Here is a 26,074-nt window from a genome sequence, read left to right on the forward strand (position 1 = left end):
GAGCACGGCAGCACTTATGTGCACATAAAATGCTCAACTTGACACTCAGCATCCTTCCAACCTATGCCACCAGCCAGGCTTCCAGCGCAAGGACATGAGGCAGGAAGCTACTACACTGCAGCGTCCAAGGGAGAAACGCCCCCGTGAGAGCTCAGGGACAACGAGAGTTTAAGAAAACCCTTTCCAAGATGCATGCTGAAAGCAGACTATAGAGAGAACATGATTGCCACTCAATGCCTCTTTTGCAAACCAAGCACCCAAAAGGAGAGAGAGAACAAAGGGAATTGCCCTGCCACAGAGGCAGGGTGGGATGGGGGGGGAGGGGTGGGAGGGATACTGGAATCAGTGGTGGTGGAAAATGGGCACTGGTGGAGGGATGGGTACTCGATCATCGTATAACTGAAACCCAAGCACAAAAATTTGTAAGTCTACAACTGTACCTCATGGTGTTTCACGAATAAAAATTAAAAAAAGAAAACCCTTTCCAGGACTTGTGAATTCCAGGACTTTAGGACCTTAAAATGATCACTGGTGTTTTCCAGAACTCCTTTCATAATTATAATTTTAACATTTTAAGGGAAATAAACATTTTCAGATTAAAAAGAATAGATGAGATACAGAATCGCTGCATTAAAAGGCAGGAGCTATACGTCTCTGACAATATACAAACTTTTGACAACAGCTTCAAAAGAGGAAACTCTTTTCTACTTTTAGTGCAAATATCACCTAGGGCCTTGTATGTGCAAAACATGTGCACTCTCTCTTTTTACAACATCCCGAAGCCAAGAGGAAAAACTTTCTTTCAAAAGTAGAAATTGACAGTTCACCTAGTCCAAGCTTCCCAATCAGGAAGGAAAAACATGGGTCTGTTAAAATCACAGGGAGGGAGGGAGGAAGAGAGGGAGGGAAGGAAGGAAGGGAGGGAGAGAGGGAGGGAGGGAGGGAGGGAGGGAGGGAGGGAGGGAGGGAGGAAGAGAGAGGAAGGAAGAAAGGGAGGGAGGGAAGGAAGGAAGGAAGGAAGGAAGGAAGGAAGGAAGGAAGGGAGGGAGGGAGGGAGGGAGGGAGGGAGGGAGGGAGGGAGGGAGGGAGGAAGGGAGGAAGGGAGGAAAGAAGTGAGAAAAAGCTTACAAGCTGATAATTCAAGCTGATGGTTCTAGAAAGTGTTCCACACACTTCTATCATCTCTATTCTCTGAAAAGCCTCCAAGAATCAGTGCCCTTCTCTTTTCTCTGTAAATTGTATGCAGAAGAAGCACAGGAAACATAAAAATACATGTCCACTTAAGAACTGATAAAGTGGATCTCCCATTAATTATCAAGAGGAAACCTGCCTTCCCTGATCCTGAAAGCTTAATCTTGTCTTGAGTTCTACATACATAAGCGCAACACCAATTAGAACCCTGGCTCTTGGTTAAAGGGGGGGAAAGGCAATTATAGCAGGAACTACTGAAATTGAATAAACTGTCAGACACCTTGGCAGCCAAACCTATCTCATATGCACCTCAAAACCTTAAATAAACCATCAAATGAGTCATTTCTGCACTCATTCTTACAGAAACCCCTCCCCTCCAAATGCAACATTAACTACTGTCAAGAAACTTGTGCCACTAGGATATACTGAATATGGAGGAAGATAAAATCTGTTGGGGAAAGGGTTGGGAGAAGTCTGAATGCCTGGCATGTACAATGACCCTGAGCTCTGGCCCCGCAGGGCTCCAGGCCAAGTATGAATGATTATTGCTAGGTAGGTCCCAGGGCCCAAGCACTGCTTGGGGCCCCCCCTCCCCCCTCCACCTCAATCTACTGGATAAATTATCTGTATTACCAGGTAACTATAAAAAGGATTCCAAAGAAATTAAAATACAAGTGAAAAATAAGATATTTAAACAGGAAACAGTGATTCCCCATACATTTGCTTGGTAATGCAGTTAAAATAAGCATAACCTTAGCTTAGATTGCTTTCAGAAAGAATGTTTTAGACTCTCAGCTTCTAACACCAATGGCGTTTCTACTTAAAAAAAAATGCTACCAAAGTTTTTCTGAAGAATTCATAAACTTCTGACCAAATATGGTACTATTTTGCTAATTGCAAGTACAGTTAACTTTAGTTCCTCTTTTGTCTAGACTTAGTATTATTTGATTCGTATTAACAACACACACTGAGACAGAGTAACATAAAGAGGAAGGACTCTGAGGTGAGCATATTAACGAATGTTCAGTGTCAGTCAAGATCCGGTTACAGAAGCCCAGAAAAATAGTCAAAATGCTCGGAGTACATGCAAAGCACGCAAGACTCCAAGTTCAACACCACTCCCAGCCCAGCACGGCATGGTTTCCTGAGCACTGCCGAGAGTGATGCCCAAGAAGTGAGCTGGGAATAACGCCTGGTACAAAAAAAAGAGTAAATAACTTAACTTCCTGCTGGGTACAGGCACATAGATCAAGGAATAAACAGCAAGGAACAAATCCATAATCTGGGCTTTCACCAGTGTCAAGCATGATTTAAGATATCTGAATTTCCAAGTTTCTTTCTTTACTAATAGAGGCCAGAAACTCAGACAAAACTTTTGTGCTGATATTATAATCAGTGCAAACAACCTGAATATTACAACTGGTGTTCACGTAGCCTTCCACAATTTAAACAAGCTATCATTTGCATTACCTTATTGCACTCTCACAAGCAACATGTACAATGCTGCTATCCTCACTGGGGAAACAGAGTCCCTGAGCAGGTGAATGAACTTGCGGTATGTCAAGCAGTGATAACAGTTATGGGACCCTGGTTCGCAGTCTGGGGCTATTAAACTGTAGAGGTTTCCCTGACAATTCTTCGAAAGAGAACTAGGGCAACCACTTACTCCCTTCCCTCCCCGCCCACCCGCCCCCCACCCATGATTTCTCAATCCTCAAGTGGTTTTTCCTCTCTCTCTGGATACAATCTGTCCTCAGCCATAATTCAGGCTATTTGGGGGGCAGGGGAAGGAAATGAAGATAAATGATGAACACAAAACATACTCTAAAGGAATGGTTTGAACATTTTAACACAGGAATGATTTAGAGGAAACATTTAAACATTATTCACTGAAAATAAATTCCCCATACACAGACTCACAGTTATAAAACTGAAAGAGGCCTTGAAAGACATCCATCTTTTTTTCCTTTTCACAGGTAAGGAAAAGGTGGGGATGCCAAGAGCAAGTGGGTTCCCTGGTGGTGACCCCGCTCACTGCTAACCTGAGGCAGAGCCAGGGCCAGAGTCCGTCTCTCTTCTGCTTATGCCCTGATTGTGTCTCCCAATAAAAGGACTCAACTCAGTCCATGTATTTATAAGGAACCATCACAGTGCTAGAGTTTGGTCTGTGGGTTTTTGTTTTTTAAAAAATTAGATCGTACTCACTAACATCATAACTGTAAAAACTATTGATATTTTACATATCATTTAAAGCAGCAGGAACTTCACTTCCTATAAAAAAATAATCAACAAACATATACATATATATTTAGGCTCTCTTGCTAAAGTTGAAGGTAATTTCTAAAATATGACTTTTTCCTCCCTTTGGGTATGCAGAGTTTTAAAATCTTTTCTTATTATAATAGATTTAAGTACATTCAAAACAGAAAAATCTCTCAAAACAGTTATCTTTAACCATGAAGGCTAAAACACAATACAGCATTTTTTAATCTTTTCTGGAAACAGTTCTTTTCAACTTGTTAAGTATATTATCCTGTCCCTGTATAAACCATTGTCTTCTTTTTCAGGGAGTCTTCATAAAGTTATTATTAAGCTATTTGGAACATAGGTGATTTCTATTTTGCCTCTAAAATTTAGATATGCAGCAAAAAAAATCCCTAAGGTTTAACTGGCCAACAAATCTAAAAAATGTCTCAAGTTGCAAGCCACTGGCTACTTAAACATTTTTCACTTCCACATTTAAAAAAAAATAAATAATCTAATTTAGACTTTATTGTACCTTTGAGTCCTTGAAAAGACTTTTCACTCTCCAACTCAAACCTAATATGAAATTCTCTTTGGAGAGGCAAAATATATAGGAATTTTTAAAATAGTACTGAACATCGTTCCATAGGAAAAAAACCGCATATATATAGAATAATATACCATACAGATTATAGAAAATATCGACGATAGTTATATTTTTATCTCTCATTCACAAGATCACATTTTCACTTTAATACAAGGTCTAATCTGTAGCAGATGTCAGTGTCGATTAAGAAAAAGGTCATCCATCACATTCTGCTCAATCTGAGGAAGGTTTTTTCCAGAGGTGAAGAGCTGCCTGAATTCTGAAGTGCAGCCTGGACTCCATGGAATAATCCTTGTAGTTGTTTCTAAAGACAATAACAATGAAATTATGATGTCAAAACTCTTTGATATGACAGGGATATACCATCATCCTTCACTTCCTCACATCTCCAGTCCTAATTCACTTTTATACTTGGTTGTGATCAGAAGTGACTGGTATTAAGATGTACATTCTGGAAGCTTTCTGAGGGTGATCTCACAGTCATATTTTGTACAGCAAGATTCTACTTCTTTACCAAGTTATCCACCAACAAAGCAATAAATAAATAAATAAATAAATAAGGTTATGAGGTGGATGTAATGAAGTTCGTTTGAGTTCTTTATAGTTTGACTTCCTTTTCTAGAATGGAAATTTTAAGGCTGCCTCCTATAAACATAGTGAAGATGATTTATCATTCAAAAAAATAATCCCACCTTGCATACGACCAACCCAGTTCAATCCCTCACACAGCATATGGTACCCAAAACAACACTAGGAGTGTTCCCTGAGCCCTGTTGGACATTTCTCTTCCCCCCACCACACACTCCCCCCAGAAAGAAAGAAAGAAAGAAAGAAAGAAAGAAAGAAAGAAAGAAAGAAAGAACTCTGAGACCAGAGAGATCATACAGCAGGTAGGGCACTTGTCTGCATGAGGTTAACCCCAGTTTATCCCTAGCACCATACGTGGTCCCCTGAGTCCCATCAGGAATGATCCCTAAGCATGGAGACAGGACTAAGCTCTGAGCACTGCTGGGTGTGGCTTCCAAAACAAACAAAAAAATCTTGAAACTCATGAAATTACTTGATCACATCAAAAATTACACATTCCAATTATTATGGGCAAATAGTAATGGTCTGACCAATAGTCCCTCTGTGACAATGTCAAAATAGGCCTATAAACTCCAATATTATATTAAAATTTTAATTATATAATTCATGTGAATCTCTCTGTTATAAGTGTTAAAATCTGCAAAATGTGATAACTGAGCCACAAGCACTGTAGCACTGTCCTCCCGTTGCTCATCGATTTGCTCGAGTGGGCCCAGTAACGTCTCCATTGTGAGACTTGTTGTTACTGTGTTTGGCATATCGAATATGTCACGGGGAGCTTGCCAGGCTTTGCCATAGGGGCGAGATACTCTCGATAGCTTGCCGGGCTCTCTGAGAGGAGCAGAGGAATCGAACCTGGGTCAGCCATGCTGGCCGCATGCAAGGCAAATGCCCTACTGCTGTGCTACCGCTCCAGCCAAGTACAAGCAGTAACTAAAAAATTAACAAGGGATGTGGGGGGTATGAGGTGGGGTGGGGGTGGGGGGAGGTGCACTGGGATCATTGGTGGTGCAGAATGGGCACTGGTGGAGGGATGGGTACTGAGCATTGTGTGACTGAAATGTAACCACGAAAGTTTGTAAGTCTGTAACTGCACCTCACAGGGATTCATTACAAAAAATAAAAAATAAAAATAAATTAAAAATTTTTAAAAATTAACAAGGGACCAAATGAAACTTAAATGCGTCTGCACAGCAAAAGAAGCCAACAAAATGTAACAGTGCCTTAAAAAATGGAAAAAACATTTGTAAACCTTAAATCTGATAAGGGACTAATATTCAAAATACATTAAAAACTACAGGGCCAGAGAGATAGCACAGCTGGTAAAACATTTGCTTTGCACATGGACAACCTGGGTTCTATCCCCGGCATACGTTATAGTCCCCTGAGCATCACTAGGGGTAATACCGAGTGCAGAGCCAGTAGTAACCCCTGAGCATCAGTGGGTGTGTCCCCAAATAAAACAAAATGAACAACAACAAAAAGCCAAAAAGAACCAAATAATGGGCAAATGAACTGAAGAGACATTTTTCTACAGAAAATCTACAACAGGTCTTTAGTGACAATATCTTTCTTATTTGAAAAAATACTCAAATCATGTATCATTAGGAAAATTCAAATTAAAACCACGATGCTGACAAAGAGTAAAAGGCATCATAACATGAGCGCTGCTCCAAGCAACTGAGTTGGGTGGGAGAATTGCTGAAAAGGAGGAGTGTATGGGGTCCTTGGGGAAGGGAGGTGGGCATGTTGCTGATAGGTGTAGTGCTGCAACTATGTACACAGGAAACCATCAATAACAATATTGTAAATCACAGAACTGTAAGGAAAAGGAAAACCGGGGGGCTAGTGATAGTACAGAGGGTAGGGTTTGCCTTGCATACAGCAGACTTGGGTTCAATCCCTGCTATCCCATATAGTTCTCTAAATCTTCCAGGAGTGATCCCTGAGTAACCAGGAGTAAGCCCTGAGCTCAGCCAGTGTGGCCCAAACCTCCCCCCAAAATAAATAAATTAATAAATAAAATTAAAAACCACAATGTTGTATTACCTCACATCTGTTAGAACACTCATTGCAGAAAACATATAATATATATACATATATATATAAAAAGTTAAAAGATTCATTTTTGTAAGGATGTGGAGAAAAAGGAATTCTCACATACTGCTGATAGGAATGTAAACTGGTCTAGATTTATGAAAAACAGTATAGAGAGATGCCTCAAAAACGTAGGGCTGGGGGCTAGAGTGATAGCACAGCGGGTAGGGTGTTTGCCTTGCACACAGAGGACCCAGGTTTGATTCCCAGCATCCCATATGGTCCCTTGAGCACCCCCAGGACTAATTCCTGAGTACATGAGGCAGGAGTAAGCCCTGTGCATTGCTAGGCGTGACCCAAAAATCAAACAAACAAACAAACAAACAAAAACCGTGGGCTAGTACTATCATATGATCTACTTCTGGAGATATATCCAAAGAAGACAAAAATTCTAATTCCAAAAGATACCCGTATCTTGATATTCATAGCTGCATTATTTACAACAGTCAAGATATGGAAACAATCTAAATGCTCATCTACAAATGAATGGCAGTAGGAGTTATGGTTAAAAGACATAATGGAATATTATTTAGCCATTAAAAAATTAAAAAGTAAATACTTCCATGCAACAACATGGATGTGCCCTGAAGGCATTATGCTAAATTAATTAATCTAGAAAGAGACACAGAAAAACCACATGCTCGTGGTTTACAGGTAGAATCTAATTAAAGTACAATTAAACTCACAGAAAAAGAGATCAGATTTGTGGCTGCCAGAAGGTGAAAAGGAGAACTGGAGAAAAAGGTCATTGATAGCCTCATAAAAAAATAAAATGCTTTAAAATGTTCACAATACACAGAAGAGAATTGGGGAGACTCAAGGGTTTATTTAAATCCGTGGTCCTCCAAGGCAAGAAAGATTTAGTTGAATATGGACAAAAGTCAGCAAATTCTAATTCATGGACCAAATCTATACAGTTTCTATTTTTTTTTTCACTGCTTTCCTTAGAATTGGTAGGTGGTAACAGAAACTCTACAGCACAAAACTGAGACAACTACTTGAAAAAGTTTGCTGACCCTTGATATAAAAGAGAATGATTTAGAAATCTGTTCCTCAGGTGCCCATCAACTCATCTGTAAATAGTCACAACAGTGCTTCAGGTACTGTAAAGGCTGGAAACCATACAGTTAAAGCAAGAGATGAGCATAAACTAGCATAAATTAGCATAAATTAGCAAAATACTAATTACTAATACTAATTAGTAATTAGTATTACTTTTACTGAAGTCTTTACTTTTAGAGATATAATTGTACTACTGAAGTTGAAACTATTGACCTGTGGGACTCCACAGCAATAGAGGAAAACCAGCCATCATCACTTACCTGGCAGTTTCCAGAACCTTTATGGCCTTGTCGATTTCCCCTTGGTTTTTGTACAAAAATGCCAACTCAAACAGGGTAAATGGCACTAGGTAGTGGTCATACTTCAGTAGCTTTTCACTAAAAGATTAAATGAAAAGCAATTAAGTACTAACAGAATAAGACACGTGGCAGGCTTTTTCAAACATAAAATACACACACATCTAATAAACTATGGTGTGGCAACAGTTTAGTTCTTAAAACTTCAAGAACTGAGGATTCCTTTACTGTTTCTGAGACAAATGGATACATGCAAATCTTCTAAGATTAGCTAACCCTGGAAAGGATATGTAAAGATGAAAAAATGTATTTAGGCAGGGCCAAATAGTTTAAGGCTTAAGGTACTTGCCTTGGTTAGATCCCTAATACTGGAGTCACCTCTAAGCAGAGTCAGGAGTAGCAGCACCAGGGATGAGCCCCACTTAAAAATATGTATTTGTGGGACAGGTAAGGTGCTTATCTTGTATGCAGTCAACCAGGGTTCCATCTATAGCACCACAAACGGTCCTCTGAGCAAAGCCAGGAGTGGCCCCTGAGCACAACCAGCTTGTGGCACCAAAGTTCTCCTCCCCCAAAAAAATGTATTAGAGGGGCTGGAACGATAGCACAGCAGGTAGGGCGTTTGCCTTGCATGTGGCCAACCAGATTCGATTCCCAGCATCCCATATGGTCCCCCGAGCACCACCAGGAGTAATTCCTGAGTGAAGAGCCAGGAGTAATCCCTGTGCATGCCCGGGTGTGACCCAAAAAAATAAAAAACAAAAGAAAAGTATTATAAAAATGACTCCTTTTAGAGATAATAAACCTGGGGGCAGAGAGATAGTACATGGGTTTAGATGCCTTGTGTACAGTCAATGCTGGTTTAATCCCTGATACCAAATATGGTTCCCTGAACATTGCCAGGAAAGATCCCTTAATAGAGAGTTGTAAGTCTTCCACACCACTAGATGTGACCCCAAAACCAAATCAAATATAATCATGTTTTTAAAGAAAACTTATTTTGGGGGCTGGAGCTATAGTACAGTGGGTAGAGCATTTGCCTTGTATGTGGCCAACCTGGGTTTGATCCCAGATTATATCCTGAGTGTAGAGCCAGGAGTAACTCCTGTACATCACCGGGTGTCATCCAAAAAGCAAAAAAAAAATGTATTTTTTAAAAAATTCAATTTTCTTTGTAATAAGCCTTATAGCAAAAAAAAAAAAAAAAGCAGCAAGGAAATGGCTAACACGGGGCTGGAGAGATAGCACAGCAGGTAGAGCGTTTGCCTTGCATGTGGCTGACCCAGGTTTGATTCTCAGCATCCCATATGGTCCCCTGAGCACCACCAGGAGTAACTCCTGAGAGCAGAGCCAGGAGTAACCCCTGTGCATCGCCGGGTATGACCCAAAAAAGCAAAAAATAAATATAGTTAACTTTCTACGAAAAATAAAAAAGAAAAAAAAAAGAAAATAGCTAACACTTCTTTAGTCAGAAATATTATGAAAAACCAAACCAATGAAGTATATCGGCTAATGCTAAAGGATCCCCAGGGTTTGCTCAGCCTGAATCAGCAGGGCTTTGTGTCTGATGTCTAGGCAAGTAGTTAAAATGTCTAGGACTAAGACGTCACATAAAGCTGGGGCCTTGAAATTAGTTCATCATAGAAAAGGTAAAAGCCCTACTTGCTGGCACAGGAGAAAAAGAAAGACAAAGACAGCTGACTCTGTGGCCTGTCCACAGTTTGTATAAAATAACACGTTATTTAATAACCAGTAGGCCTGATTTCATCTGAATCTGAAACTCAAATTTACATTTCCCAAGTGACCCAAAAACCTCTGAGCAATGAACTAATATGCGAATGGGTCTTATACTATAAAAGTCTTTAAATAACCTGGTTGAAACAAAGCTGAAATTACTTTAGGCTCTTCATCAATGCTAGCCTCTTGGTATTTTCAAGATAAAACCCAACTGAATGATCTTACCTTGAAAAAGTGTCAAAACACATGAACTAACAATTCATGAGTTTAGTAAACACAACAAATGGTATAAATGAGTCATCCTGTTGCTTCTGACAAAAACACCATTAAAATAGAAGAAAAATAAACACTATGTTCACTAAAAACAGTACTTATTTAGGAAACAGATATGATCTGTTTCTTCTGTAAGGACAATAGTCCTCTAACCCTCTTACAAAATATTATTAAAAAGAAGGGGTCAGTGACCCTGGGTCAAAAGGCATGTGATAATGAAAAGACAATGTGAATTTATGGTCGGTGGCTATTATCTATTTGATTTGTCAAGTTTTCAAAATAGTTGAGTCAATATATTAAAATCTGCAGATTCTGGGGCTGGAGCAATAGCACAGCGGGTAGGTCTTGCACGCGGCCGACCCGGGTTTGATTCCCAGCATCCCATATGGTCCCCTGAGCACCACCAGGGGTGATTCCTGAGTGCAGAGCCAGGAGTAACCCCTGTGCATCACCGGGTGTGACCCAAAAAGCAAAATAAATAAATAAAATAAAATAAAATAAAATCTGCAGATTCTGAGCTGGGGAGAGCAATGACTGAGTGAGAGCAGGAAGCCCAGCTCTGATCCCCACCACCACTGAATGAACAAGCTGTTTCGTCCCCCAAACAGCTCCATGAGTGACTCCTGAGCATAGAGCTGGGAATAGTCCCTAAGTACTATTGGGTATGTTTCCCCAAATCAGAAAACAGAACAAAAATAAAGTGGAGCTTTAATCACTACAATAATGTTTTGTAGTTGTTGCTAAAAAAGAAAAATCTACAGATCTTATGCAAAAAAAAAAAAATCGAGAGTTCAGGTCTTTCATCAAAAATTAAAGCAATTTTTAAAAAATTATAGCAATTATTGCTACAGAGCCTACATTTTCAGAACAGTTAACTGGAGCAAATGGAGATTAGATACATATGCTCTCCCAAATCTCTAGTGTCCATCAATCCCTATTCCTGCCATCATTCAGTAAGGCAGTTGTGAAAAGTTACATTTGTAACCTCAGACAGAGAGAAGAGGGCTAGTATATAGAGGGCTAGTAGCTATATACTATATACTATATATACTATATATACTATATATACTATATATACTATATATATAGTATATAGTATATAGTATATAGTATATAGTATATAGACATCAGAACCTGAATTTGACTTTGTTAACTAAAGGAACAGGATACATCATCATTAATATTATTGGTGGGGGAAAAAAATCACCCTCATTTACAGCCAGAAGATATGCCCCTTGCCCAAACAGAAACTGTTACAGTGTGTATAATATGCCTTCCTTGACAATTTATTGTCACAAATATGAATCCTTAGGACCCAGCATGATCTCTGGCACATAATGGAAGTTTAAAAACTACAGAATAAATAAATAAACGCATAAATAAATGTATCAATGAAAAAGGGCATCACTGGGATTTGTAGCGTGTCATGCTAGATGAAGTTCGAAGGGAAAGGACACATTTCTCTCACGACTGGGATATAAAAAAAACCGAATCATTATACAACAAATACCCAAAGGCAACAGAAACAGAAAACTGGTCTTTAGTAAATCTTACCACAGGAGAGGGGAGTGGAGGTGTTGGAAAGAGGACCGTGGAGGAAAGTGGACACTCTGACAGAGAGTGTGTTGTGCATGAAGCCCTAATCACTAACAGTATTATAAATCATGGTGCCTGAATTTTTAAAAAATGTGCATGAATCACAAATGTGGGGAGATTTAAAAAAGAAGAAAAGGTAACACCTCTGGAGTTTAAATGAAAACCAGTTGTTATCCAGGCCATGCATTTAGTTTGGGGGTGTCACCTTTAAATCAAGTCAAGAGAAAATGCATAAAAAAGGATACAGTCATGTTCTAACTTAGACTCTAACATTCTTCTCAAAGATCAAAAACTCTCCTGGATTCTGCTTAAGGTAAAAGACTAACTAGGGGATCAAACTTTCTCTCTCGATTTCCCCGCCCTACCCATGATCTGCACCCAAGACGGAATTCACTTTCACCTTTGGATAACGTGATTGAAACACAATTCCGCTTGCAAAGGCCGCTGTAGATTCTTCAGGCAGCATCCTTTCAACAGTTTCACTAAGCATTCGTCATCCACAGAGTAGTCGTTGAGGTCTTAAAGCAAGACAGACAAGAATCACACACACAATACCGTATGATGAAAAAACCTTGTATGGAGGAAGACCTAAATGACTATTAGGTTTCACAGGAATCATTGCAAATAAGAAAAATATTTTTAGCATTTGTTCTGTCTCACTAAACAAAATACATGAAGATATATTCCATAGAAAGAATATTGAATTTGCTACATGAATGCACCGTTTTATTAAACAGTTCACTCTAGCTATTAAAGACATTTTTTTTGCAAGCAATCAATGTGATGCTAGCTGCAACCACAGGAAATCAGAACTCTAAAGAGGAGGTTTATTCATTCTATAAAAGGTAAAGCCACGAGGAGCAAGAAGGCTGCCCCCTCCTGGCTCCTGGCTCCTGGCTCCTAACAGTGCTGGCTTCAGCGATAGAGGACTGCACTTCCATATGGAGAAGCAGATGGCCTTGTAACCACTCAGAATTCAGAAGGTAGAATACCCTCTCAGATCATTATGTTTACAACTTATCAATTCTCCCGGATTATGTTCCTGGGGGTGGGTGGAGGGAGCTATGTTATAAAATCAGACAAAATGCTTCGGAAGTATGTAAGGTGCCTACACTCCTCCCAAACTTCCCGCTGCTTGAGGCTAATGTAAGAATTTTATTTCACCACTTTTCCCCTTTTTGAAAATAGCTCTTTGCCTTCCACAGCCCAAGGCAACAGAATATTAAACAGAGGGAGCCATATTATGTGACATCTGACAAAGGGCGGCTGCTCCTCATCTACCACTTGTGAAAATGTAGGGTGTCTTTCTTTCTTTCTTTCTTTCTTTCTTTCTTTCTTTCTTTCTTCTTTCTTTCTTTCTCTTTCTTTTTCTTTCTTTCTCTCTCCTTTCTTCCTTTCCTTCCCTCCCTCCCCACCCTCCCTCCTTCCCTCCCTCTCTTCCTTCCTTCCTTCCTTCCTTCCTTCCTTCCTTCCTTCCTTCCTTCCTTCCTTCTTTCCCTCTTTCTTTTTCTTTTCTTTTTCCCAAGGGGCACAGAACTAAGATCCATTCAAAGACTGACTGATTATTTATCCCCTCAGGAGGTCACAACCCAGGTGGGGAGGGTCAGTAAGACAATGAATGTCTCTCAGACTAAACCCTCCTGCTGGCTGTGCAAACTCAGGAAGCACAAGGAACACAATCTGGTGTTTGAGTGGGAAAGCCGCTCATCCCTGGGAAGTTAACAATGTGGCATCTCAGTCAGAAGGAACTCACTCACTACCGCTGCTTTTCATCTCACACTTCCAAGATCCAATACGCCATCCAACAGAAAACTTACACATTTCAATACCACAATACCTTTCCTATTATGAAGAAGCATTTTTCTACACCTGCTCCAAAAAGGATCTATCCCTGCTCCTAATTACAAATGCACCACAAATCACACATTCCAGAAGCAGTATCATTTGGGGGGGCTTCTACCGCATTCTGTGCCGCAACTGATGCCAGTTTGTGTTTCCATACCATGTTGGTGTTCTGTGAGTGGCAAGTAGGTGGAGCAACACACACGCCATAGAAAGCAAAAGAATCAATAAAGCGACGCTTAATTTTTATCTGTGTTATGAGTTGGGGACAAGGAAAACAAAATTTTAAAATAACATTTGTCCCCAAGCCTTTGAAAGCAAAAAAATTCTTTTCCTGAGACCACAATCATATTATTATTTTCCCTTAAAACATGACACATTATCCTGATTCTCAACCTCCTGAGTGAGTTCATGGATGAACATTTTAACACAACTTCCATTTTCTATTCCAAGAACATTATACGATGAAGCTGCCAAGGCAGATTTTTACCAGCAAAGAAAGATCTGCTGAACCTAATAAAACAGAGGTGGAGAAAAAAGAAAGCTTGAAGCTCTCAGATGGTGAAAATATCAGCAGCAAAGTCTTTTAAAAGCTAGTTGCAATGCACCAAAGGAAAGATTTGGAAATAGAAAAGTGAAAAACCAAAGTAACACTTCCCTTTTATGTAACACTGATTACATTTGCCATAAAAATTCACTAAGCTAACTAACTGCAATAAATGGTCCAAGTAGAACTCCTGTACCAATTTCTGCCTACAATTTAGTGAGATTTCAAACAAAGGGCTACTGGAAATCAATACGAAACACTAACACTATCCTCTACCATCTAGTACTATAAATAGTATAACCAAACTCTGCTTTTGCGTGCATGTGTCACCCTGGTGATGGAATCCACAGCCTCATCTAAGGAAATAGAGCTTTCCCACTGCAAAATAACATTTTGTAACTGCATGGAAAGATGTTAACTTATATGATTCACCTCCTAATCTATACAAATATCTAATTATCATATTATACCTAATATATATCTAATGACCCATGAAACTGATAACTTATCATCAATTATACTTTAATGATGTCCAGCTATAACATGATTATAAGTATAAAGCAAGGTTGAGATAGAAAACACAAAAAGATCTAAATTCTCTGTGCAACAAAAATATAGATGACTTCTGAAAAATTTTTACATCAACTGTAATTACATATTTTACATTTTTATAGAAAAAAAGGTCATTCAAAATTTCAACCTCAAAGCCACAGAGAATAGTACAGAGGGCCCCGATTCAATTCCTGGCACTGCATGGTTCCCCAAGTATTGCCAGATGAAGCTGTGGAAGCCCCAAACATCACCCAGGTGGTCTGGGTAACCCTTGACACCCCAGGCCAAGTAGCACTGCATTTTCGGACCCTCACATTGAACTGCCAATCCAGGTGGTTGAGAATTGCCAAGAAGGGCCCTAGGTCTCATAAGCACAGCTTGGGGAGAATACCCCTGCCCTCACAGTGCTTCTTCAAAAAAAAAAAAAAAACACTCAATCTTGGGGCCAGAGTGATAGTACAATGGGTAGGGCATTTGCCTTACATGCAGCCAACCCAGGTTCAATCCCCAGCATCCCATATGGTCCCCAAGAACTGCCAGGAATAATTCTTGAGCCCAGAGCAACACCTGAGCATTGGTAGGTGTTGGAGAAAAAAAAAAAAGCAACAACACAAAAACACCTCAAACTCATACTGCAGCTCAAAGTAAAATATGCACAAATGTGGTCCTTATCTATGGCAATACATTCAATAATTTATCCCCCAGAGGATGAGAATGTCAAGAATAAACGTTCTCGTTGGAACCACAGAGCATGTAAACGCTTGCTTTGAACACAGCTGACCCAGGTTCAATCCTCAGTCTACCATTTGATCCCTCAAGCCCTCCAGGAGTGATCTCTGAGTGCAGACCCAGGAGTAACCCTCTGCACTGCTGGCTGTGGCCTCCAAACAAACTAACTAACTAACTAACTAACAACTAATTTTTTTCTTCATTCCCATTTTCTAGTTGAGAAAAATGAGTTTACTGTTGTTTTTCCTGACCATTCCTGAACCTCTATATCCTTTATCATGTTTATCACCACCAAGATACTCACTGTATTTTTGTGTTTAGAGCATACTCTTGGCAAAATAACAACAGGATACAGTGATAAAGAATACAAGAAACTCTATCATTATGTCTATTTTACTTTTTAAAAATAATTCTATAAATTATACTTAATTAGAAAATTAAGAATACTATCCAGTCCTTTTTTATCCAGAGCGGGAGAAAATGGCCTCCTGGTGGGCTTGGACATGACTGAGGGGGAGAAGTAGCCTTGGGTGCAATTGGGGGCGTTATCTATTTGTTTGGGTCATTCAGATGGTAGATTGCCAGGGAGGGGGAGATGTTTAGTAATTTTTTTTTCTTTTTCTGAAAAGGAGAGTGCTCCAAATAAGTTTGGGAACATGGAATCTAGTACAATACATTTCCCATCTTAAAAGCTTTTAAAGCTCAGAATGATGAGGTTTGTTCTGAGTCACACAGTTGCAGATCTGAGGTGCATAGGCCTAGATTGCCTGATTTTCCTTTATTCTGCCAGTTGCCCCTCCAGTAAATGGAGTTTCCAGGAGCTGGAGGGGGCCTCTACTATACCACAAATAGAATGAAAAACTGAACTGTGGTAAGACTCCAGCTTGAGAACAAACAGTTCTCTATGTCTGCAAAGAGCATTAGTCGTCATTGGAAAGAGAAAAAAAGAAGCAAGGAAAGATCAAACTAAAACTGGAAGAGTACATGTTTTCCTGTTTCAACCATATTCCTCCCTTCATAGTTTTTGTAAACAGCTTTAAGTTGTAACTTACAAAACTGTACAACCATGCAGTTCACCCATTTAAAATATATATCATTGATTGGCTTTTGGTAGATTACAAAATTGTGTGACCATCATCACAATCAATTCTGTGACATTTCATCAGCCCCAAAAGAAATGGCTTGCTCTTCACTTCTTTTGTGTCCTTTGTTCTCCCATCCCTATGCAATCACTGATCTGCTTTCTGCATTTTCAAATTGCTCTAATACTGCCAATATTTCATACTAATGGAATCATACAATATGCAGTTCTTTCCAGAGCCTCCTTTCTCTGCTTGCTATGCCCCTGGTCTACCCGTTACAGTGTGTTCCTTCATCTATTATGATCACGAAGGTCTATTTTACATGCAGCCCAAATTAGTAAGGACAGAGGTTTGGGGAGAGGACAGAAGAGTGGCAGAGGTAACAAGTTCCGGGCTCTTCTCATACTTACCTGCATTCTGAAAAGCTGCCTCGGCCTTTTCAACGGTTACCAACAGATTTTCAGACAGATCCTTTCTTTTGCTCACTATTGGAAAACCATTCCAGACGTACATCATTTCCTAATGAGGATAAATGGAAAATCACTTACAGTTAAGTGCGATCACTCACTGTCCTTCTCAATGACAAACTACATCTGTATGTTTTGCCTTCACTTGCTAGGGAACTCAAGACAACATTCTGCCAATCTGCTTTTCCCATTTGAATTTTTCTCATTTGAATTTTAGTAATATAATTTCCCCTTTTCTCATTTTGTCATGCACCTTTTGACTTGAGGCTGTGAAATAATTCAATACCTGAAATCTTATGTTTGTACTGAAAATTATTTACATGCACATTTAACAAATAGTTACTAGTACCTCCACATCTTTAATCCCTTAGGAAAATAACAGAGATGTACAGGACTAAATATTTTAACACTATGAATAAGTTAATGGAAGTTTTGTTGTTCCTAATTTTTGTCTGTTTTTTGTAGTCCACACCGAATGGGTACTCAGAGACTACTCCTGGCTCAGGGCATCGTAGATGCTCAGGAGACCATGCGGTGTCAGGGATGGAACCCAGACTCTCCAGCAGTTGAGTCATCTCTGGTGCTTTGTTATTATTTCTAAGTAAAAAAAAATTTTTTTAAATACTGTCGTTTGTTTATAAAACATGCTTCCATGAACATCACTGGAAATGAACATAGGAAATATTTTACTGGGCACAGGTTCTTTCATACCATTAAAAATATGTGACAGTCCAGTAATGCAATCCAAGATGCAGAAAATACATTCATTTAAAGGCCATATGGCTGAGTGACAGCCCTGAAAAATGTAAACTAATGATTTTGCGTTGCAAATTACATTTTATAGGCTAACAGATGAGAATTTTTTTTGGACCAAAAGCAAATGTGCTTTTGCTTGAAAATATTTTTCTAATCCTCCTGGTAGTGCAGCTTATATTTTGAGGGGGAAGGAAATAAGCAGGGCAGTTAGTATATTCCTGGAAATAAATGTATATTAAAATATAATACAGATACTGTTTAAGAAGCTTCTTTTTTTCAGGGATGTGGCAGAAATAAGAAAGATACATTTGAGTGTCAGCAAAGTCACCTTCACTTCATGGCAATGAAAACTAAGATGAAAATGCTTGTGCTTTTATTTTACACCTAACTGTTCAAACTTGTTAATAGTCTTAAGGATGATAAGAAATCAAAAATAAATATTAACTAATAAATAATATCTAATTAGGGGCTGGAGTGATAGCACAGCAGGTAGGGCATTTGCCTTGCATGCGGCCGACCCAGGTTCGATTCTCAGCATCCCATATGGTTCCCTGAGCACTGCCAGGAGTAATTCCTAAGTGCATGAGCCAGGAGTAACCCCTGTGCATCGCCAGGTATGACCCAAAAAGCAATAAAAAATAAAAAATAATAATATCTAATTGGGCTGGAATTATAGCACAGCAGTAGGGCATTTGCCTTGCACTCGGCCAACCCGGGTTCGATCCCTCCGCCCCTTCTGGAGAGCCCAGCAAGCTACCGAGAGTATCTCGCCCGCACGGCAGAGCCTGGCAAACTACCTATGACGTATTTGATATGCCAAAAACAGTAACAACAAGTCTCACAATGGAGACGTTACTGGGTCGGCTCAAGCAAATTGATGAACAACGGGAGGACAGAGACAGTGACAATATCTAATTAATACTTGGGCTACTTTTAGCAGGGTGATACTCAGTGATACTGGAAGTCTCAGCGCCAGCCCCTGCAGTGCTCAGCCCAGCAGAATGGACCTTAAGGTCTGATGCTCAGAAGTCCAGGGCTACCCCCTGAGGTGCTCGGAGAGTGAGGGGGGTGTGGATGTGTGTGGGTATCACAGACTCAGGTCTTTACCCTTGAGCTATCACCTCAGACTTAACAAAACGTGTCTTTGTTTACTGATGGGATATTTCATTAGAAGAATATCATGCTTGAGTCTTATTTCAGAATAAGATTTTGAGGGGCTGAGTGATAGTACAGCAGGCACAGGACTTGCCTTGCACATGGCTGACCAGCATTTGATCCCGGACATTCCATATACAGTTTCCCAAGCCTGCCAAGAGTGCTCCCTAAGCATGGTATCAGGAGTCAGCCCTGAGCACCACTAGGTGTGGCCCATAACAAACAAACAAACCCAGTAAAATTTTGAGGAGTTGGGAGATAGCATTGATTAGGGTGTCTGCATAACATACGCCTGAACCTGACTTCAATTCTGGCACCACATAATCCAAGTGCCACTGGGGGGTTCCCAGCAGCACTGCGTCCTGGGCACCTTATATTGAACCTACAGTTCGGTTGGCTCAGAATTGTTGGTGGGGGCCCTGAGCCTCCTGAGTGCTGCTTGGGACCACCCCCACCGAAACAAAGTGGGGGAAGGATAAGATTTTGGTAAAATTCCTAGTTACTACAAATTCGAACCAATTCTATACCATAGACCTGGAGAAAAAAGGGTGCTGAGTTAACCTTTCATGAGATTCTTAATAATTAAACGTGGGGTTGGGGGGAGGGGACAGGAGAGAGCTCAGAGGGCTGAAGTCCAAGTCTGGCACACAGAAGTTCCAGGTTCAATCCCCGGCTCTGTCTGGTCACCCAAGCACCATCTGGAAGCCCTCAGATATTGCTGCTGGGGCTCATGGCTCCAGCATCACTACAGCCAGCGGTACCACATAGCCAGTTGAGTCCAGGCAGGAGAGGCCAGGCAACCCCCAGTCCAGAACTGCTTGGGAAGCCCTATCATCCACACCCCCCCTCCCTGATAATAAAGGCAGGATATAGTTTTATGCACGTAAGCCTCTAAGTTCTACAGCAGAGAAACATTTGTGAGGCCCCTAGAAATTTTTCAAGCAAGTTGGATGACATAGGTTAAAAAAAAAAAAAAAGATTCCAGTACAAATCATTTGACAGCAAAGACTGAGGAATGGAGCTCAAGCTGGAACTGGAAAAGCAGCAACGGGTTCATGTGGTACCCTGGCAAGGGGATGTTCATTTTTGTTATTTCGAAGATGATTAGGGTTTTGATCTCTGTTCAAGGGCTCACGCGTCTATCTCATTTCCTTCTAGGCACAGAACACTCTAGTCTATGATGTCTTCTGAAATGATCTGAAGTAAGGATCACCCTAGTCTAGGTACTAGGCACAGATCTACAACCTCCCTGGTCTCTGTCAGTGCTGCAGTTTTCTTTCTCCTACGATATATAAAGAGCTGGGCCAGGGCTCTAGCACCTACTTGCATGTGTGAGGCTGTGGGTTCGATCTCTGGCACTACAGAGAGAGAGAAAGAAGTGTGATTCTCTAAGTCAGTTAGAAAGCGACAAGAAACCCAGTGAAAAAATTAGGAAGATGAGTTTTCCATTTTCCCTCCATACTAAAGGAGAAATATAAATGAAAACATTTAAACACTGTTGGAAAAATTTTAATTGGGCCATTTTTATAATGGGCAAGCGGCAATACGTCAAAATATTAAATTAATATGCCATTCAACCAAGAATTGAATCCCTAGAAATATTTTCCAGAGAAATACACATACAAAAAGAAGGCTATAAAAGACACACTGTAGGGGCTGGAGTGAAAGCACAGTGGGTAGGATGTTTGCTTTGCACGCAGCTGACCCAGGTTTGATTCCCAGCATCCCATATGGTCCCCTGAGCACCGCCAGGAATAATTCCTGAGTGCAAATCCAGGAGTAACCCTTATGCATAGCCAGGTGTGGCCCCCCACCCCCCCAAAAAAAAGATATACTGCAGTATGTCTGTAATGGTAAAAGTTGGAAACAACTACATTACTGTATCACTGTCAAAGAAAAACAATTGTATTCTGGACTATAAAAATAAATGAAAAACCAGAAGCTCCCAGAGGAGGGCAGCAGATGTCAGTGGACAGTAAACAGCTCCTGGTGCTATTTATGTACCTACCTAACAAAACTAAAGTCCCAAAGAGTTATGCTAATCTGACATATTTCATACCGCTTCAGGCCTGCATTGAGAACACCTAAACTGAAATTAGAAATTTCAAGGAGGAAAACTGGCTTGACCCAAATGGCCATGCTCACGATTCAACTCGAAACTGGCCATGCTCAGGACTTAACTCCTGGCTCTGTGCTCAGACATCACTCCTGGCAAGGCTCAGGGCATCATGTGTGTGACAGGGACTGAACCCACGTCAGCCGTGTACGAGGCAAGTGCTCTGCCCGCTGTTCTCTCTCCAGCTCCTCCTTTTCTTGGTAGTTTATCTTCTGATTTTTTTTTTTTTTGTGGGGAGGGAGGGTTGGTGCCATACCTAGAGATGCATGGGACTTACTCCTTACTCTGTGCTCAGGGATCACTCCTGGCAGTGCTTGGGGAACCATACATATGTGATGCCAGTGACTGAACTAGCGTTTGGCTGTGTACACCGTCAAATAGTCTCACCAGATCCTCCCTTTGATATTTAATGCAGCTCCTCGAAAAGGGCAAACTACAGATGTGGTTTGTATTGCTGTTCAATTCAATCTCAATTATGTTGACTCACCCCTTAATGGCCTGACCTGTTAGATGAGGCTACCAAAAAGAAAATCCTCACAAAGAGAATTTAGTACATAATACATTAAGTGAAATTAAAAACTGTCTCTATAAAATTGCATACTTTTAAATAGTTTCATACCAAGTAGTCAAAAGACACTAGTTCCAAGTGTTACTTAATGATTCCTAACTTTCCCATTACTTTACACCTGGCAAACACACTGATAGTGGTTTTTCACAGAGCTAAACTTTACGGCCGAAGTTAGATGTGCATACCAGGGCAGGCAAGACGAGTTTCACAGGTGCAGGCAAGGAGGCGGAATAGCGGCGAGCCTTCCTCACAGCAAACTTCTCAGTAGGAATTGATTTCCCAGCAATTCTCTGCTTCAAGCCATCCACCTGTCTGTGAAGAGCCCGGCCCCAGTGAAAGGTCATTAGAACACAGTCAGCACTGCGGTCCCCACACCAGCAGCCCAGCGTCACCTGGAAACTTGTTCCAAAAGCACATTTTTAGGCTCTACTCTAGACCTACTGAATCTGTAATTCTAGGACTGGGCCAAATAACTAGATTTTAATGAGTTCTCCAGGCAATTCTGATACTAGCTCAATTGTGAGTGCCACTGATTGACACATACTTCTTTCTAGTTAATCTTCTTAACCTATCCAACATAGTTCACAAAATCTAGACATAAAATTGGCAAATTTCATTAATGAGGGGGCCCTCCATCAATTAACATTAATTAACAGCTAACTCTGGAGCCACATCATCATAATTTAGAAAATGTTTCCCAAGCATTAAGTGAGTTTGGAAATAATCAGTGAATGACAACATCCTGCTTGCAAACTTTTTCTGACAATTTGTAAGTGAAATCCTAAGCACATGAAGATGACTGTTGGAAGAAGAACATATTTGGCATGAGCGAAGATGACAAATAAGAGCTGGGGATCTGGGTCTGGCTCCGTTATTGGGTCTGACCTAAAGATTTAAATTTGGTTTGGTGAAGATTTGCTAAAATTGACCTTCATAACAAAATGCATCAACATTAATACCTGGATAAAGTAGCTAATAGGATAGACCTACAAAACTATTAAGAAAAATTGTGGGGCTGAAGCAGTCGTAGAGTGGGTAGGGCATTTGTCATGCATGTGGTCAACCTGGATTCAATCCCTGGCATCCCATATGGTTCGCCGAGCACCACCAACAGTAAAATTCCTGAGTGCAGAGCCAGGAATAACCCCTTAGCATCTCTGGTGTGACTCAAAAAGAAAAAAATGAAAAAGAAAAGAATGTAGAAGGAAGGAGGGAATTAATTAATAATCATACATTTGTATGATTGGGCTAGAGTGATAGCACAGCGGGAAGGGTGTTTGCCTTGCACGCAGCTGGCTTGGGTTCGATTCCTCCGCCCCTCTCGGAGAGCCCAGCAAGCTACCAAGACTATCCCGCCCACATGCGAGAGCCTGGCAAGCTCCCCATGATGGATTTGATATGCAAAACACAGTAACAACAAGTCTCACAATGGAGACATTAGTGGTGCCCACGCGAACAAATCGATGAACAACGGGAGGACAGTGCTACATTTGTATGATTATTTCATTATTTTATTTTCTTGTCCACCACAAGATTATACACTCCACAAAGACAGTTCCACCTGTTTATCCAGCAGCTGACACATGAAAGAAAGCTTCACATCAAAGACAGATGGATGCATGAATGAGCACTGGTCTAGATTGCACAGGCCTTGCATTGGCCAACCCGTTTGTTCAGGGACTGCATGCTATCCTGAGCACTGCCAGGTGCAGTTTGGAGGGCTCCAAGCACCCCTGGAGTGCTCCAGATAATCCCTTAGTGCCTCAGTGCCCTCACAATGTACTGCAATGGTAACTGTTCAAAATGTGGAAGCAAAGCCACAATTTCAAAATAAAAATGAATGTGTTTTCAAGATTCCCCATCACGTCCACATACTGCAAAATCCTACATAAAGGACGATTCTGGGCTAAATGTACTGTTTTAAGGGTTCCTGTGTAAGTGAGTAATAAATAGATAAAACAGGAAAGTGAAGCATAAGAGAACAGAGAGAAAAATAAAGATGTATTTTTATGCTCCTCTACACATTTAGAATCTTTTCTTTCTTTCTCCCAAAGTGCTAGGGATTTGCACCTGATCCCGCCTCCTAACCCATCCCCCGCCCCGACATGTAAGGCAAGAAAGAGTTCTACCACTGAGCTATATTCTGAGCCCCCATTCAGTATCTCTGATTACCTGAACAATGTCACCACATCCTCTTTAGTTGTTTTCACATCCTCCTCTGGAAGCATACTCAAAATTGCGGCTTTTAAGAACACATATGTTGCCTTGAGGAAAAGAAGGAAAGCTGCAAGTTATAAAATAGACCTCTGTATATGACAGATATGCAAATCAGGAGTCAGAAACAAATCCTCCAGATACAATAATTAAGGGGCACAAAAGAAACAAAAGGGGGCTGGAGAACAGTGGGTAGGGTGTTTGCCTTGAACACGGCCGACCCAGGTTCAATTCCCACCATCCCATATGGTCCCCCGAGCACCGCCAGGAGTAATTCCTGAGTGCAGAGCCAGGAGTAACCCCTGTGAGCATCGCCAGGTGTGACCCAAAAAGGCAAGGCCTACCCGCTATGCTATCACTCCAGCCCCACATTCTCTCTTTTAAAAAATTTCTGAATGGGAAAAACACTGTGAATGTCATAATACTGAACCAACAGCACAAAATGAAAATCATTCTGGCCACTAATTAGCAAAATGCCAAAAAGAAAAAAACCAAAAATAATAATAATAGATGTAGCTTTAAAAAAAAGAAACAAAAGGAAATAAAGTATGACTATTTCATAGGAGGAAAACAGTTCCCACTTAACTTTCATTATCATACAACGATTATGAGCAAGAGAATGCCATTATCTAACTTCTCCCAACCTCCAACAAACAGATCAGAATAAATTTTGACTAATATAAACAAAACTTTATTATCAGGACATTGAAAAGGCTACCAAAAAATGCTGGAACTACTGATAGTTAATAAGATATAAATGTAAGTGAATTTCATCTTCACCTCTTCCCTGAAAACTCTGGATGGTTTTTAGAAAAGGAGAAACAACAATATTTATGAACAATTAATAATTAAGCCACATTTTCTCTCTCGCTCTCTTTTTTTTTTTTTTTTTTTTTTTTTTGCTTTTTGGGTCTCCCATCCAAGTATTAACCAAGCCCGACCCTGCTTAGCTTCCGAGATCAGACGTGATCGGGCGCGTTCAGGGTGGTAGGGCTAGAGCGATAGCACAGCGGTAGGGCGTTTGCCTTACAAGTGGCCAACATGGCCCACAGGAGTTCAATTCCTCCACCCCTCTCGGAGAGCCCGGCAAGCTACCGAGAGTATCTCGCCCGCACGGCAGAGCATGGCAAGCTACCCGTGACGTATTCGATATGCCAAACACAGTAACAACAAAGTCTCCAATGGAGATGTTACTGGGCCTGCTCGAGCAAATAGATGAATAACGGGAGGACTGTTTTTTGGGTCACACCCAGCGATGCTCAGGGGTTACTCCTGGCTCTGCCCTCAGGAATTACTTCTGGCGGTGCTCTGGGGACCGTATGGGATGCTGAGACTCGAACCCGGGTCGGCCACATGCAAGGCAAGCGCCCTACCCGCTGTGCTATCACTCCAGCTCCACATTTTCTCTTTTAAAGAATCTCTGAACGGGAAAAACACTGTGAATGTCATAATACTGAACCAACAGCACAAAATGAAAATCATTCTGGCCACTAATTAGCAAACAGATGATATTAATGAAAGCACTGCTCATTACCTTAGACCATTTACTCTCTTTGCAAAGCAGATCTGAAAAGTAATATGCCTCCATCCAGTTTTGTTGGAATACATAAATCCACATCAGCTCCCAGTAACAGAGATGATGAAACTGTTTCCATTCTTCTTGAACAGAAATGCATTTTCGAAATGTCTCTTGTGCCTATAAGTCAATTGCATAAAGCTGATCATCCAGATATAAGATAAGGAGATAATAACCTAATGGGAAAATACATAAAACACTTTGTACAAAAAAAGAACAAAAGTATTACTCTTTAAGCTTCTCAACATAACACCACAGTCTCTTCCTTATACATATACACATAGTTTTATATACACATAGTTTGAGTTTTGTCTCTCTATTCAATTTTGTGAGGAGAGCTATAAATCTTTATGAAGTGGGACTGGAGATCACATCTCAAGTAAAATGCAGAATTATTTTAAGAAAAGACAATAGTAGTCAGAATTTCTAAAAAGCAAAGCATACATTAAGCAAGAGTTAAAGGCAAAGTTAGAGAGAGGGAAGATATCACTAAATATAATACTGTCCTTATCACACTATTTTTAAAAACCTTAAAAAAAATTTTAAAAATTCAATGGGAAAATTGGCAAAGATATGAACAGGTAACATCAAAGACAAATCTACACAATGGTAAATACATATATGAATATATTTATAAGTTTAAAAATATGTATTACTAAATCAGATTATCATTTTCAACCAGCACATATGCAAAATTAAAAACAGGAAAAATAATGTGCAGATTTAGGCCAAAAACATCACAAAATTTTTTTACAGCTTCATAGAAATTGGAATATCCT

At 40.3% G+C, this 26,074-nt stretch overlaps 1 protein-coding gene across 1 annotated transcript in view; it reads right to left on the reverse strand.

Annotated features, from left to right (window-relative positions):
• Positions 1-3,023: 3,023 nt before the first annotated feature.
• TTC39B (tetratricopeptide repeat domain 39B) overlaps positions 3,024-26,074 on the reverse strand; it is a 133,185-nt gene continuing 110,134 nt past the window's right edge. The window contains exons 14-20 of the mRNA XM_056117397.1: positions 25,254-25,415; positions 23,678-23,769; positions 21,691-21,817; positions 16,854-16,962; positions 12,092-12,209; positions 8,050-8,166; positions 3,024-4,346 (exon numbers count right to left, since the gene is read on the reverse strand). Coding sequence (XP_055973372.1) covers positions 4,256-4,346; positions 8,050-8,166; positions 12,092-12,209; positions 16,854-16,962; positions 21,691-21,817; positions 23,678-23,769; positions 25,254-25,415 — 816 coding nt within the window. The 3' untranslated portion in view covers positions 3,024-4,255. The remainder of the gene's footprint in view (positions 4,347-8,049; positions 8,167-12,091; positions 12,210-16,853; positions 16,963-21,690; positions 21,818-23,677; positions 23,770-25,253; positions 25,416-26,074) is intronic.

This window comes from Sorex fumeus, unplaced genomic scaffold, assembly GCF_029834395.1.
Source record: "Sorex fumeus unplaced genomic scaffold, SorFum_2.1 ptg000034l, whole genome shotgun sequence".
Lineage (NCBI taxonomy): Eukaryota > Metazoa > Chordata > Mammalia > Eulipotyphla > Soricidae > Sorex > Sorex fumeus.